At 45.3% G+C, this 16,787-nt stretch overlaps 1 protein-coding gene across 1 annotated transcript in view; it reads left to right on the top strand.

Annotated features, from left to right (window-relative positions):
• The window catches only part of IQGAP2 (IQ motif containing GTPase activating protein 2), a 300,593-nt gene that overhangs the window by 244,419 nt on the left and 39,387 nt on the right, over positions 1-16,787 (top strand). Inside the window, exons 18-23 of the mRNA XM_055136270.1 lie at positions 2,199-2,282; positions 4,292-4,363; positions 4,876-4,945; positions 8,808-9,016; positions 12,358-12,507; positions 15,904-16,067. Coding sequence (XP_054992245.1) covers positions 2,199-2,282; positions 4,292-4,363; positions 4,876-4,945; positions 8,808-9,016; positions 12,358-12,507; positions 15,904-16,067 — 749 coding nt within the window. The remainder of the gene's footprint in view (positions 1-2,198; positions 2,283-4,291; positions 4,364-4,875; positions 4,946-8,807; positions 9,017-12,357; positions 12,508-15,903; positions 16,068-16,787) is intronic.

The raw sequence follows: 16,787 nt of genomic DNA on the forward strand, positions 1-16,787 counted from the left end.
TCTAGATATTTTTGGAGGAAGACGGTTGTTACAGATGCAACACACAGAAAATGTATTTATAGTAATAAAAGGAAAACAAAATAAATGGATCACCCTTATAAAAATTTTCCCTGATGGGCTGGAGCAATAGTACAGGAGATAGGGTGTTTGCCTTGCACATGGAAAACCCAGGTTTGATTCTCATATGGTCTCCCAAGCCCACCAGGAGTGATCCCTGAGTGAAGAGTCAGGAGTAAGCTCTGAGCACTGTCGAGTGTAGCCCCAAAACAAACACAAATTTAAAAAATTGTTCCACTACTTCTCATACCAGTCCAGGAAAAAATGGACTAGAAGATAATCCACAGAGCTGAAGGACGCCAGGTGTGACTTAAGCACTGCATGGTCCCCCAAGCACTGTTAGCTATACCCCAACTTCCCCCCTTTCACAAAAATAAAATAGCTTTTACAAAAGCATACTTTTCTTGGGCCAGAGAGTTACAGTACAGTGGGTATGGTCTTGCTCTTTTGTGTGACCGGCCTAGGTTAGATCCCAGCACCCCATAATGGTCCCCTGAGCCTACCAGGAGTGATCCCTGAGTGCAGAGCCAGGGGTAAAATCTGAGCACTGCCAAGTGTGGGCCAGCAGACAAAAAGAAAAAGTACAGTTTCTTTCCTAGAAATTTGAATTGAGAGGGGAAGTCTGAAACATACTCACTTGATCACTTTTATTCCATTTTGATTTATTTTGAATTGCTATGCCCCCAAATGATTTTTAAATAATAAGAAAGGTTATTATACATTTGTGAGTCTGACTCATCTATGATTTTAAGAATTATTTTGTGTTTGTTTCTTTTAACGAGATACATGTCATCTCTGATGTTTTGTTTTAGGTTGTTTGGCTTTTTGGATCACATTCAGGAGTTGCTCAGGGGTTAATCCTGGCTCTGCACTCAGGAATTACTTCTAGCATTGCTTGGGGGTCCATATGGGATGCTGGGGATAGAAACCCCATCAGCCACATGCAAGGCAAACGCCCTGCCCTCTGTACTATCATTCTGGCCCATCATCTCTGATTTTTTTTTTTTTTTTTTTTTTTTTGCTTTTTGGGTCACATCTGGTGATGCTCAGGAGTTACTCCTGGCTCTGCACTCAGGAATTACCCCTGGCGGTGCTCGGAGGACCATATGGGATGCTGGGATTTGAACTCGGGTCGGCTGCGTGCAAGGCAAACACCCTACCCACTGTGCTATCACTCCAGCCCCCCATCATCTCTGATTTTTAAAACAATCAGAACTGGGGTACATTTGAACAAAAAGATGCCTACAAATGAATTGGAATAAATGCAGATTGCATCCTTCTAAAGACACCAGTTTTGTGCCCTGTTTTTGTACAAGTTTCCTATAAAAATCCCCTAGTGGGGATAACCTCTGAAAGCTGTAGTGAGGAAGTGTCGTGGGCCATGATATGGAAACATGAAGCAGTGGGAGAGCGCTGTCCACCCTGCTGTCCAGGACCTCGCCACGGTTTAGTGAGGCAGTGTCCTGTGTCTGGGCCTCGTTAGTGAAGATACCTGCGTCAGAATTATGAGATTTCTCATGTTATTACTTATTATTACCACACCCAGGCCATGTATATGTTTAAGGATAATTCCATCTTTTCCATTATTCCTTCGTGTCACCTGGGCCTCGGTCAGGGTTTGACAGTTAGGTGTGTTTGGTTTTGTTTTAGAAAGGGGGCGCCTCCTAAGCAATACTTGGCCACTTCCAGCAATACTTGGTCCCGCTGTCCAGGGCTGATGGCTCCCGGCTGGGACGCAGCGATGCACCCATTGTCCACCAGTGTGTACTCAGGGGCCACCAGGCCCACCCCCAGAGGTACTGGGGGGAGGTGGTGTGCCATGCAGTACTGGAGATCAAACAGGGCCTTAAGCATGCAAGATACACCCACCAGCATCTTTTCTCCCCAATGCCAAGTTCAGCTTTTATGCAGGAACTGGACTTCTCCTCCGTTCCCCGTGACTCTGCTTTCCCAGCCTGGGCCGGGCTTCCACAGTGAGTCTGTGTGTTTCACTCGGGCTGCTACCCACCCAAGAGACAGGAGGGTCTCTTCCAGCAGCTCCACTCACTGGCTCCTGAGAGACCCCTATTCTCGAGCTTTCTGACATTAGAGGTGGGGGGCTGTGACACATCGCTGATTCTGTGTCTCCCTGCTTTCTGTAGTCCTACTGGAATGGATACAAGCAGCGGTCAGCATATACACAGAGGCTGCAGACATTCAATAACAACACCGATTCCGTTGTGAAGGTAAGTAGCATCCCCAGCTTACCCAGTGGGTGCCTTTCTTCACTTTCCTTGTGCCAGGGCCAGAGGGATTAAGGCACTTGCCTTGCAATGTAGCGGACACCCTGGTTCAAGCCCTGGCACCACTTATGGTCTCCCAGGCACTGTCACGAATAAGCCATGTAAGCAAGCCTTGAGTACCACACTTGTGGCCCCAAACCACAGCGCCACACACACACACACACACACACACACACACACACACACAGAGAGAGAAAAGTGACTTATTTTCCATTTGTTTCTGGAAGAGACACCATGGAAAGAGTCAGAGGAGGAGCTTTGGGGTGAGAAGGGAAGTCCTGGGTTTGAGTCCCTTCTTCAGTCACTTAGCTGGTCATCCTCAAGCCAGCCCATTAAAACCACTATTTTAATTAAAAAAAAAAAACTCACTCAGGTCCTTTATGTGAGAATTACTTGGAACAGTGCCATTTGATCTCTAAATGATCTTTCTCGGGGAAGTTTAAGTGGCATATTTAGAATCCATCTCTCAGCGGCATGAAACCTTGGCTGCCAGTCAAATGCAGAGTCAGTGACCAGAAGTAGAGCTGTGCTAGCACCCGTATTTGCAGGGTCACCCCCATCTAGCCCAACTTTTCACCCAGGCTGGTTGTTCTCAGGTTAGAGAAAGGAAGGGTGCTGTAGTACCTGCTTCCCCGGGGGCCCCAAATCAAAGGATGCTACAGAAATGAATTTGAATTCCACTTGAAAATCCAGCAGAGGCCAAAAGTGGGCACTGGAAAGAGATTGGAATCAGAGGAGATTTGTCCAAAAAAAATAAATGATAAAATTTATTGCTAGGGGCTGGAGTGATAGCACAGCGGGTAGGGCGTTTGCCTTGCACGAAGCCGAGCCGGGTTCTAATCCCAGCATCCCATATGGTCCCCTAAGCACCGCCAGGGGTGATTCCTGAGTGAAGAGCCAGGAGTGACTCCTGTGCATCGCCGGGTGTGACCCAAAAAAAGCAAAAAAAAAAATTATTTCTAACTTTTAGAAATGAGAGTTTAGAAACATTGTTTCTCAAAGTGGGAGATGTTGGCCTGCCACCCCCACTCCCCACCCCCCACCACCCAGGCAGGAGCTGGAACAACAATGGAGGAGTCAGTAGTAGCCCTGGGTGCAATAGGGGGTGGGCTTGCTTAAAGAAGGTAGATGGGGTGGGGGGACATGCAATAGGGCAGATAAATTTGGATGCTTTTAGTATATGAACACCTTATTGAAAAGTCTTGTACTCACCTTGAAACATCTGCGAGTCTCAAAAAAGCTGTTGGTCCCCCTTGGTTCCCCCATTGGGACATTTTGAAATAAATTTTGTGTAAAGACCTAAAGGATGTGGTTGCATTGAAGGAGGACATATTGGGAGAAACCTGGGACTTAATTTTACTCCCAGCTTATTGCAGCCCAGCAAACTGTCTCACCTTCTTGATTTTTATTTATTGACATTAAAGCAGAATGATACAAAATGACACCACCTCCACGCTCCTTTTTTTTTTCTCCCTTTGGGTCACATCCGGCTATGCACAGGGGTCACTCCTGGCTCTGCACTCAGGAACCACCCCTGGCGGTGCTCAGGGGACCATATGGGATGCTGGAAATCGAACCCAGGTCGCCCGCGTGCAAGGCAAACACCCTACCCACTGTGCTATCGCTCTAGCCCCCACACTCCTTTTAAGGCAGTGGGATTTAAAATGTTTTTGAAACTTTTAAGAGAAAAAGTAATGGAAAAGGTTGAAGATGGAAGCCAGGAGTATGGCTCAGAGTTGGGACACATGCCTGGAATGTGTGAGGTCCTGGGTTTGGTCCTCAGAACCACACACACACACAAAATAGATGAGGAAAACTAGGCGGCAGATAGTTATTATTTGGTGGACTCATTTTTACATTATCAGATAAAATATCTATTTTTGAAAGAATGTGTTAAAAGGCATTAGAGGCTCTTTGGTAAGTGATTTTCTTTTTTTTTTACTCATTTTTAGATTCAGTCCTGGTTCCGGATGGCCAGACAACGAAAGAGCTACCTTTCGAGGCTACAGTATTTCGAAGAGCATGTAAGAGCCGTGTGCAAGGAGGCATTCTTATTCAGCGGTCGAACTGAACTCGGGGATCTTGAAGAGGGATCTTAGAACCTGGTAGTACTTGGAGTCTGACTTTATTAACAGAGAACTGGTCAGCTTAGATAAAAGCTCCAGAAAGAGCCCATGAGGCAGCTCAGTGGGCAAGTGCTTAGGATGTGAGTCCCTAAGTTCGATTCCTGGCACCCACACAAATCAGGGCCCATCAGAAGGATTTATTTTCAGGATCCTTGAGGCACAGATATGTGACTCAACATCATATAGATTGTGCCAGCTAAGTATGGTACTAACTTCTTTTCCCTTTTTAGACCTTTTCTATTTGAACAGTTCCCATCGAATCTTATTTATACTTTCAGCAAACTTATCTAACCCTCTCTTCAAAGAGACTTTGAATTATGCCACTTGTAAATACTACTTTTAAATGATTCTCAACTTCAGTAGAGTAGCTGGGACTCTGAAAAGTCATGACTGGTCTCAATATCTTGCAGGAAAATGAAGTTGTGAAGATACAGTCGCTGTTGCGAGCGAACAAAGCTAGAGGTGACTACAAAACCTTGGGTAAGTGAGAGGACTCCACGTTAGTCCCCTCAGAGGCAGAGAGCACCATTGTTTCTAGGAGATTCTGATCCTCTCAGCTTCTGGAACAGAGGAGTGTGTGGTGGTCAAGAAACGGTGCTCCCATTACAAGTGGAAGAAGTGAAGTGGAGTAGGTGCTATTCCTCCTTTGGGAGGAATGGAGTCAGTATAAAAGCTGGTATATTTTTATGTTACATTTGAGTGAGTCAAGCATCTAATGCAAGAGTGATCCAGAAGCTAAGCTTACTTTTGAGCTGTATGTTTACTGGCCTCTGGTTTCCTCCTGCTCACATAATTTTAGAAATACTGTCACTGTCACTGTCATCCCGTTGCTCATCAATTTGTTCGAGCGGGCACCAGTAACAACTCCATTGTGAGACTTATCGTTACTGTTTTTGGCATATCGAATACACCATGGGTAGCTTGCCAGGCTCTGCCGTGCGGGTGCAATACTCTCGGTAGCTTGCCGGGCTCTCTGAGAGGGATGGAGGAATCAAACACGGGTTGGCTGCATGCAAGGCAAATGCCCTACCACTGTGCTATCCTCCAGCCCAATTTTAGAAATAGAAATAAGAAACAAGAAATAAGAAATAAATACAAAAATTCTTAGTTTCATCTCATTAAAAACAATTTTCTATCTTTTTATTCTGGCTTCTCACTGTTACTTTGGTTTCTTATGTAGAGTTTGATAGAAAGTTTAAAAATAGTAGAGTAGGGTCTGGAACTATATATAGTACAGCAGATAGGGCATTTGCCTTGCATGCGGCCAACCCAGGTTTGATCCCCAGCATCCCATATGGTCCCCTGAGCATCGCTGGGTGTGACCCAAAAGGAAAAAAAAAGTAGTAGAGTACCATGAAATTACCCAGAAGTCACTATAATGTGTTGTCTTCTACTTACATCCATTCTCCAGAGGGTCATTACTCCTTTTCTTATTTTGTTTGTCTTATTTTGGAGTTGGGCTAGAGCGATAGCACAGCTGTAGGGCATTCGCCTTTCACTCGGCTGATGCGTGTTGATTCCTCCACCCTTCTCGGAGAGCCCGGCAAGCTACTGAGAGTATCAAGTCCGCACAGCAGAGCCTGGCAAGCTACCCGTGGTGTATTGAATATGTCAAAAAACAGTAACAATAAGTCTCACAATAAGAGACGTTACTGGTCCCTGCTCGAACAAATTGATGAGGAACGGGATGACAGTGAAGTGATTTTGGAGTTAGGCTTAGCGGTGCTCTGGCTTAGCTGTGCTCTGGTCTTACTTCTGGCTCTGCACTCAGGGATCACTCCTGCTGGTGCTTAGGAGACCATGTGGGATGCCAGTGGTACAACCCAGGTTGGTCACATCAGTACTGTCGCTCTGACCCTTGTGTTTAGGTTGTTAAAGATCATCCTTTCTAGACTGAATTTTGAACATTCTAAAGATGACAAGAGTGTACGTGTGATAAATAATTTGTCTTAAGATTAAGGGCTGGAGTGATAGCACAGCGGGGAGGGCATTTGCCTTCCACGCAGCTGACCCAGGTTCAATTCCCAGCATCCCATATGGTCCCCTGAGCACTACCAGAAGTAATTCCTGAGTACATCAGCCAGGAGTAACCCCTGTACATCGCTGGGTGTGACCCAAAAAGAAAAAAAAAAAGATTAAGTTAAATGGTCCCGTGAGCCCCACCAGGAGTGATCCCTGGTGCAGAGTCAGGAGGAAGCCCAGAGCACTGCTAGGGGTGCCTCCGCCCCACCCTCCACACAACAAAGAATTGAGAAGGGCTTTCTGATAAATTTATTAGCACTGCCCATTCTTTTAGATTTCTTTTTTTTTTTTAGTTTATTCAAAAATACTTTTGAGAGGGCAAAAAGCTCTTAGTAATGAAAACATTTGTGTTATCTCTAACTCTGCTTTATGTTTGGGTCAGATTTTTCAGATTTTGACTTTTGTTGTTTTATTTTTTTGTTTGTGTTTGTTTGTTTGGGGGAGAGGGGCTTGAGTAAATTTTAAAAAACACCTATTTTGAGTCAGAAAAATAATAACTGTTTGCCTTGCACACAAGTAGTCCCAGTTTGGTTCCAAAACCACATATGTCCCCTGCACCACTAGGAGTGACCCCCGAGCCAGGAGTAAACCCCGAGCACTGCTGACTATGGGCCAGCTCCCGCTCCCCCCCTCCACCCCCCACCACACACACTTCAGAAAACAAAACAAAACCTATTTAACAGTTTTCTTGGAGCAATGCCTATGACTTAGTCTATGTTACCAAAGCCCTGTATTGTCTACAGGCTGTCTAAATGATGGGGTGAAATATATATGACTCAGAAAACAAAACTCCCTGCTAGTTCTTTGGGGAAAGCCTCAAGAAGCTGTAGACACCAGGTTCTGCCTCTAGCTAAAAAATTTACTGGAAAACATCTCATTCCGCTGGCTTCTAGGATTTAACATGCGGCCTAGAGAGATCAAAGTCAGCTGGTCTTTTCAGTACCACATTTCTCTCAGGGGTGGGTATCTTTAGGAAGGTGATTTGGCAGGGTGTTTTCTGAACCTCAGTGCTTTCAATCAAATAGGCTGTAAGTGCATTGCATGTGAAAGGTGGTCCAAGATAGATTTTCTAGATGCAAGTACGATTGAGTCTCTTTTGGTTCTTTGTAACAAAGGCGACAAAATCATCACAGTCATTGTACTGATTCTTTTCTGCATTTACATTTGTCTTAGTTACAAGGTCCCATGAGCCAGGCTTCCTTCAATAAAGAGCATCAGCCATGGCCTCAGAGGAAGCCAGATGATTCTAGATTTGGTTGTTCATACTTTGTTCATGCTGTTGGTAGATACTGGGTTAGTCTTTTATTCCTTGCATGTCAAAGCCCCTTAGAACCAAGATAGAAGCTGAAGGAAGATTCCATAGAACCTCACAGGGCCCTCACTTGGACAAGACTTTTTCATGCCATTTGCATTGCTGATGAGTCACCCCAATGGGCGTTTACACTGATCATTCATGCTTTCCCTAGAGCAGGTCTCGTCAGCACAGTGATGCCAGCTCATACATACCACTGTGGGCTCACACTTAATTATGGTTCAGTTAACACAGATGGCAGCAGCTTAACACAAAAGTTGCTGTGTTAAGCTCTGAAAAATGAATATTTTTTTCAAAAGTCAGAATATCTGGTCATTAAAACACTGGTGTTCAAAATACTCAGGGAAGCCCGTGTTTTTAGTATTTATAGAAATGCCCCGGGATGGGGGCCGGGGCCCTAGGTTCTGAGGGCCTTCTCCTGGCTCAGACTGGAAAGATCTTTCCGCTGCTTTTGATTTCTTCCCAGGAAAACAGGGACTCCACTTGTCCTCCCCATGAGTTTCTATTTGGCCTCAGCATTCTCCCACCACTGACCTTCACCACTTCACCTTTCACCTAGTGCCTGCTCCTTCCCCCAGGCCGCTGGGCTGAGAGAGACAGCCTGCTGTTTCCTGCAGCAGCAAGTCAACCTCTTATCTGATGCCAGCACCACTGTCAGGGCAGAGGGGCCTTAGCTTCACATTCTTTCCCAGGTTCTCCAGTAGGGAGCCAGACTGGAGAGAACTATCTTTCTGGTGCAGAGTGCTGGGAGCAGTGTGAGAAAGGTCTGATAAATGAGTACCCGACAGCTCCAAATTAAGGAGGTCAGCCATTATCTTCAGGGAACACTTATTTGAATGATCGATTCATTTCCTAGTTCAGATGTTCTGGGGGCAAAGCGATTCCAGACCAAACATGCACATGACTATCTCTCTCTGCTCCTGCTTTATTGAGAGGCATGGTTTCCTCCCTGTTGATCCCTAGTCCAGACACGCCTCATCAAAGCTGTGCCTGTTCCCTCCCCTACAGTTGGCTCTGAAAAACCACCATTATCAGTTCTCCGCAAATTCGTACACCTCTTGGACCAAAGTGACTTGGATGTCAAGGAAGAGCTGGAAGTAGCACGGTTACGGGGGAAGCTGGTGACCAAGATTAGGTCCAATCAGCAGCTGGAGAAAGACCTGAACCTGATGGACATAAAGATCGGGCTCCTGGTGAAGAACAGAATCACTCTCGAGGTCAGTGGGGCTGTGGGACTCTGGGCCCCAGAGTCGAGCAGAAGCTCCGCATGTTTGCCCGACGCCCCTCGGCCCAGCTCTGCACATTTGGAATCCAGAATAAATCATTCAATGTTCACCATTATGCTTATAGATTTAGTGATTCTCACCCTATCAAAAAAAATGTACATATATGTGTGTGTGTGTGTGTGTATAATACTTACAATGAAAGAAATGTTGTTGTAATGGAAAAATCAAACCTTCTTGCAATTCTGTGCCCCATCTCTTTATTTGCCCCAAACTTAGGATTCTCAGGAGTTAAGAAACAAAAACCAAGGGCTGGGGATATAGTACAGGTGATAAGGCACTTGCTTTTCATGTCCCCAAGCCCAGTTCAATCCCAGGTACCACATATGGTCCCCTGAACATAGCCAGGACTGACTCCTGAGCCCAGAGTCAAGAATAGCTGCTGCCGCTATAGCCCACCAGCCCCCCTAGCCCCAAGAAAACAAAAATAATTTGGCCTAAGGTTGCAGTTTGCCGTGTGTGACAGACCCCAGCTGGGGGCAGCCTCCTTGCTGCGTGTTAGAGCCCCCGGCCCTGCAGGACAGCTCTGGTCAGTGGAGACTACGCAGGGGAGCCCTCGTCCACCTCCCATGGCCTTTCTCAGCCTTTAGACAGGAAAAGCTCATCCCTGAAGACGTCTGCCCCATTCTCTGTGCATATGAAGCATGTTAACAGTGTGTTGCTCAACTGTACATATGCAATATAGCACTGTAGCACTGTCACCCCATTGTTCATCGATTTCCTCAAGCGGGCACCAGTAACGTCTCCTTTGTGAGACTTGTTACTGTTTTTGGCTTATCGAATACGCCACGGGTAGCTTGCCAGGCTCTGCCATGTGGGCAGGATACTCTCGGTAGCTTGCCGAGCTCTCTGAGAGGAACAGAGAAATCGAACCCGAGTCAACCCGGGCAAGGCAAACGTCCTACCCACTGTGCTATCTGTGCTGTTTGGTTTAGTCCATATGCAACATAATCCCTCCAAAACATACCTGAGCTTTCCTGGAAAGCTGCACAGTGTGTGTAGACTGTTACTTTACCCTAACTCCACCAGGAATAAGACCAAACCACACTCCCTCTCTCTGAAGCTCTTTCCCACCCGTGCTGGTGGATATCCTTGCTTCCTCCCCCACACAGGTTGCTTTCATGCCAACAAAACCCTGCTTTTTTTTTTTTTTCTGTTGTTCCTATGCTTTTCTCGGGAGGACACTGTTTTAGCTACGATTTTTCTTCTTTTGCTGTATTAGAAAACGTTTCCTCTGCTCCTCAATGTTCTTCACTCTAGGAATGTTACAGGATTTATGGATGTCAGGTTATCCGGCAGCTGCTCCTTTTTGTCTCTGGTGATAATTAGTCTTCCTTTCTTTAGCTTGAATAAATTTTATATGCTTGTGAAATGAGGGAGGGGTACCGGTTGCTTCTCAAAAGAATTAACAGAGGGGCTGGAAAGATAGTACAAGGGAGGGGCTGGAGCGAGAGTAAGTGAGTAGGGTGTTTGCCTTGCATGTGGCCGACCTTGGCTTGGTTCCCAGCATTCTATATAGTTCCCCGAGCACTGCCGGGAGTAATTCCTGAGTGCAGAGCCAGGAGTAACCCCTGTGCATCGCTGGGTGTGACCCCAAAAGCAAAATTAAATAAATAAAAAAGATTTTTTAAAAGATAGTACAAGGGGTAAGGCCTTGAATGCAGCCAAAATGGTTCAATCCCCAGTACCATAAATGGTCCCCTGAGCACTTCTAGGAGTCATCCCTGGGCACAGAGCCAGGAGTAATTCCTGTGTATCTCAGGCTGTGGCCTAAAAGTAAACTACAGAAACTGAGTCAAACTCCCCTCTCTCATTCAAGCAGAAAGCCCACTCTGGGAGGGAAATCCCTTTAAGCGAGTGGTAAAGTCCACACTGAGAAAGCTGGAAGGCAGCGGGTATGACTGCAGGAAGCAGGAGTCTCCTGGAGCTGAAAGCGGCTTTTCTACCTATACACAGGGCCCAGCGTGGGGAAATAGACCCATGGCAGGCAGGCAGACACAGAGCTTGTCTTGTGCACAAAGTTGACATGGTTTCCTTGCCCCCAGATTCCAGTAAAATGAAGCAGTCGTATTTTGGGATGGGAAACTAACTAGGAACCCCTCCTGCACTTCAGACAGATGAGAGACGCTAGGTGCGAGCCCAGCACAGACAGCCTGTGTCAGGCCAGCCGGCGGCGGGGGGGTGGGGGGGAGAGGGGGCACTGTGGAGCCGCCGGCTGCGCCATCATCGAGGAGAAGCAGAGTCTGAGCTCAGGGAAGCAGATGGAACAGCCCTTAGGAAAAACAGCTTTCTGGCCAGCTGCTCTGTGGAACAAATGAAGGGCTCCATGACACAATGAAGTGTGTCAGAGCAGCGAATAGGGGGCCAGGGTATAATACAGTGGGGGAGGGCATTTGCCGGCGTTCCATCCCCAGCATCCCACCAGGAGTAATTCCTGAGTGCCAGGAGTAACCCTGAGCATCGCTAGTGTGACCCAAAAAAAAGCAAATAATAATAATAATAATAAATTGAATAGAATGAAAGTAAACTGAGGCTGTCAGTGTATGCCTATAGGACACATTCTCTCATAGGTGTGTGGGTTTGCCAGCAAGAGGTGTAAACTCTTATTTCCCCTGTGTGTTTAACAATGGTAGGGAACCCGGGTCTGAAAGACAGACTCTGGGGCTGGAGTGATAGCACAGCAAGCGGGTAGGGTGTTTGCCTTGCACGAGGCTGACTCGGGTTCGATTCCCAGCATCCCATATGGTCCCCTGAGCACCACCAGGAGTAATTCCTGAGTGCAGAGCCAGGAGTAACCCCTGACCATCATCAGGTATGACCCAAAAAGCAAATAAATAAATAAATAAATGACAGGCTCCTGCTCTGCTAGAAGCTCCTGAAGGGTCGGTGCTCACAATAGTCTGAGGCCACTTGACAATATTTTTTCAGCTACCTTTTCCCCAAGACCTCTTAATAAATGCTTAAAAGAAGCATGAATGGGAAACAACACTTAATATTTTTCTATATTGAGAATTTTTCTTTTTCTCCATCTGCTTTCTGTATCGAATAGATTTAATTCACTCTTCTGAATAATCACAAGATCAGCCACTGTGTCTATCTTAATCCCAGAACATCTTCATTGTCCCCAAAAGACCTCTCCTCCCCACCCCCAAAAGTGCCAGGTGGTAATTTGTTCACTTAATGAAGGGAATGGAAAATGTTTCTATTTCCACCCTATTTCTGGGTGTCTGTGTGTGACAGGAGACTCATGATATGAAAACATTGTTTTCCTCCAGGATGTAATTTCACACAGAAAGAAGCTGAATAAGAAAAAAAGCGGAGAAATGAAGATACTAAATAATACAGACAACCAGGGCATCAAAAGTTTGAGTAAGGACAAGAGGAAAAAACTAGAGACATACCAGCAGCTGTTTTACCTTTTGCAGGTGAGAATGCTGTCTCCCCCCTACCCTCCACCCCCTCAGCCCCCAACCCCCACCACCATCACCCAGACTCTGTATTCTGTGTGGTGGATTCTGGTGACTCACCCCAGGGTCCTGCTAGCCTGACTTCTGAGCACCTAGTCAGGGAGAGTCTGCATGCTTTTTGTACATTGTTACATTTCATTCTTTCTCCAGCTCTGGGGAATGAGAAAACAAGAAAACGTGGATAATATCACATTTCCTAGAGGGAACTGAAACTAGGGGTGGGTGGATGGGGGTGGATTAGCCTCAAATGCAATCAGAGGGCATTTCCTGTTAGCTATTTTCTTTCTGGAAAGGGCGCAGTATGACAAATCATTGTGGAAAGCTCTGCTCTGGCCGAAGGGGGAATGTTCCAATACTTCCATATTGGGAACTTGCTGGCCATGCTTTGACTTTAGTAGACCTCACGCCCACAAAGAACCTTAATAAGCTCCAGTGGTGGACATAAAGCAAGCCTCCACTTACACAAGCAGAGCGGGGTGGCGGTTCTTTCTCCAGAGGCCGGCACTGTGTAATGAGTCCTACAAAGTATGTTGATGCCTGGCCCTTTGAGCCTGAATAAGAGTACAGTGGGTAGGGTGGTTGCCTCGCACCCAGCTTTGATGCCAGCATCCCATATAGTCCCCCAGGAGTGATACCTGAGCACAGAGCCAGAAGTACATCCTGAGTATCACCAAGTATGACCCGAAAAAGAATTGAGCTTTTATTGGTGGCAGGGAGGGGAGATTGATGGTGACGAGGGGCATGTTGGGAGGGGTCCTTGGGCACATGGGAGGGAAGCAGGCTCTCTAGAGCTGGTTTTGGTGTTGGAATGATATTTTCATGAAAAGTGCGATTAACCAGTACTGTAAATCTTGATACCTCAATAATGCTGGTTTTGAGTAAAATAATTTTTTCGGCTGGAGCGATAGCACAGCGGTTGGGCTTTCGCCTTTCACGCGGCCGACCCTTGTTTGATTCTTCCACCCCTCTCGGAGAGCCCGGCAAGCTACCGAGAGTATCGAGCCGAGTGGCAGAGCCTGGCAAGCCACCCATGCGTATTGGATATGCCAAAAACAGTAACAATAAGTCTCTCAATGAGAGACGTTACTGGTGCCCACTCAAACAAATCGATGAGCAATGGGATGACAGTGACATTGACAGTGAATTTTTTTTGCTGGGAATAACTGGGGAACATTCTCTTCAAGCAAATGTAGTGCCACACTTGGCCACTCTGTGGCAGTATCCACTGCTTAATCACCAAGCCTTCAGAGAAGGGAAGCCCACCTGGAGCACGAAAGGTTCTTTCAGGGATCAAGGACTCAAGGGAAATACTCATGGTCCCCAATCTCTTGCATGCCCAGTAAGCACTCTAGCCCACAGCTCTTTGCCCCTAAACAAGGAAGATTTTGCATAGGGGCGGGAAAGATTGATTTTCTTTTTTTTTGTCTGCATAAAAATTAGATGAGTCGCCATGAACCAGTTGGAAATGTCATGTTAGGTACTTCTTTTTAACATCTATGAACTTCCAAGTATATGGGGCTTTCTTTTTAGAATTCTGTTTTCTAGTGTGACATTTTGAATGGGAATTGTAATCATTAAAAAAAAAAAGAGAAAAAACCGAAAATATAGTCACTGATCTAAAACCTGTATTGTTTGCCCTCTTATGTAAGTGGGAAGGGAGAGGAAAGGGCAGGAGCAGGTTGGGAATAAGTCCCCTGTGTCCTGTTCCCCCTGAAATCCAAAAGGGACTCATCGGGGCGCTGTCATTTATTCATCTGTACCAGGTGAAGTCTCCTTTTTTCTCCACTTTTTCCTTTTTCTTTTGGAGGTGTTAGCTCGAGATCAATGAAGAAATGGCAGAAACTCAAATGGTCCTGATTAACTGTGGCCTGGCAAGGATTCTTAGCTCATACAGCTTTGGCTTTGGAGACAGGCTCTTCAGCATAAGCCTCAGTGCCAAATTTTAGGGTTATCTAAGAAATCTGCCTCGCTGACTTCTCTCATTTGGAGCATGTGTCCTTTCTCATAACCATCTTTCTAGGTGGGGTAAGAATTGCTCCAGAGCTGTAGAACATAGCCTCAAGCTGGTAATTTATGCCATTCCATCATTAGGAATTTGAAAGTAAATCTAAATAGTGAGGTTAAACTGAATTTAATAGTTCAGAGCCAGGTTGCCTGGTAGAAGCCAGAGCAATAGCACGGTGGGTAGGATGCTGGCCTGGCACACAGTCGGCCCCGGGTCAATCCCCAACACTCCCTACGGTCCCCCAAGTACTGCCAGGAATGGCCTCCGAGTGTAGAGCCAGGAGTGAACCGTGAGCACTGCTGAGTGTGGCCCCCAAAACAAAAGAAACTGCATGAGTATATTACATGAATAATATTTTTTTCTCTTTTCCTCAGAAGTGAGGTGTTGTATTAAATTTCTCTATGTAAAATACTTTCTCTTATAATCTAAACAGTGTTCTCTCTCTTCACTTGGTTGATGTAGCTACTAGAAAAACCTGATATTTCTTTGTGTGTGTGTGGAGGGTTGGGGGTGTTTGGGTAGGGGTTGGACACCCAGCTGTACTCAGGGTTTATTCCCGGCTCTGCACCCAGGGATTTTTCATGGCGGGGCTCTGCAGGCCATTTGTCCTACTGAGGATTAGACCAGGATCAGCCGCATGCAATGCAGGAGTCTTAACCCCTGTACTCTCTAGTCCCCAAAACCCATATTCTTAAGAAGACTGGTTCAACATCAGATGAATTCCATCCTATTCTAGGGCCTCAGAGCTCCCTGACAATTCCTGAAAAATTTTTTTCAACATCTTAGAATTTTTTTTTTTTAACTCAATTTCTTCTGTCTTCCCTCTCTACTTTCCTGACAGTCACTTCCTTCAGCTTCCTGCCTCACATCTGCCTCCTTAGTCCTTGGAAATCATGGTGTAGCCCCCATCACCACAGAAGCAGTCTTTCCCTTCCCTTCCCTGAATCAGGGCTGTAACCCCTCCTCATTTATTAATCTTTCTAGGATAGTGATGTAGCTGAGTCTTTGTCTATTCTCACTAATCTCATCCACTTCATACTGGCCACCTTCTCTCTGTGAAACCAACATGTGACTCAAAACTTAACAAAAACTCAAAAGTTAACAGTGTAAAGTGTGCATAGTAAATATTAGGTAGATCATGTGACATATATTCTACTGTAATGTTTTACTGTAACTTCCTGGTAATGTTTAAACTCTTACTCTATGCCGGGTACTCTTCCTTACGTGTACACATATGTGTATATACACATATATAAAGAATACCAAAAAAAACAAATGAGTACTTCTCTGTAATTTAACATATTAACACAGTTTCATGGGTTTTTTTTTCCCTTTTTTTTTTTTTAAAGACCAATCCATTATACCTGGCTAAGCTGATTTTCCAGATGCCACAGAACAAGTCGACCAAGTTTATGGATACTGTTATTTTCACACTATATAATTATGCTTCTAACCAACGAGAAGAATTTCTACTCCTGAAGCTGTTTAAAACCGCTCTGGAAGAAGAAATAAAGTATGTATATAAATAGAGGATTAAAATCAGAATTAATAGCTCCTTTTGTTGTGGCTAACTTTGATTATTAAGATAGCTCAAAAAGTATTCTTGTAAGTTATTTGTTCATATTAAAATACATTGAATTCTTTTACTTACAGTGGTGCAAGCTCAGACTTACTCCTGGCTCTGTGCTCAGGGGTCATTGCTGGCAGTATTTGGGAGACCATCTGTCATGCCACAGATCATGAGCAAAGCAAATTTCTTAACCCCTGTACTGTCTTTCTCATCCCCAAAATATATTAATACGTGAGAAATTTCTAATATACTCATACTTGGGTACAATCTTCTCCACAACCTTCTCCTCGCGGTGATACATTTTCTAATGTTAACTTCTATTTAGCAATTACCGAAAATCAAAAAATTACTGAAAGTGAGAAAGCATAATTGCAACGCTGAGTGATGAAGCCATAACCGGGTAAACATATTAGTGACAACTGCTAAATTGTCTTCCCTTCTTACTGGAACTTGAGCTGCTTTTTTGCTCATTTGTTTACTGACTTGTCAGTTTTTTACAAGCTATGTCTGGGCCAGAGAAGAGACTTCAATGGGTGAAAATCTTGCTTTGCTTGCTGCCCATATGGATTTGATTCCTGGCATTCCATGTAATCCTCAGAGCTTCATCAGAAATCATCTCTGGGCACAGAGCCAGGAGTAAGCCCTGAGCACAGCTGGGCATGA

Source organism: Sorex araneus, chromosome 1 (assembly GCF_027595985.1).
Source record: "Sorex araneus isolate mSorAra2 chromosome 1, mSorAra2.pri, whole genome shotgun sequence".
In the NCBI taxonomy this organism is placed as follows: Eukaryota; Metazoa; Chordata; class Mammalia; order Eulipotyphla; family Soricidae; genus Sorex; species Sorex araneus.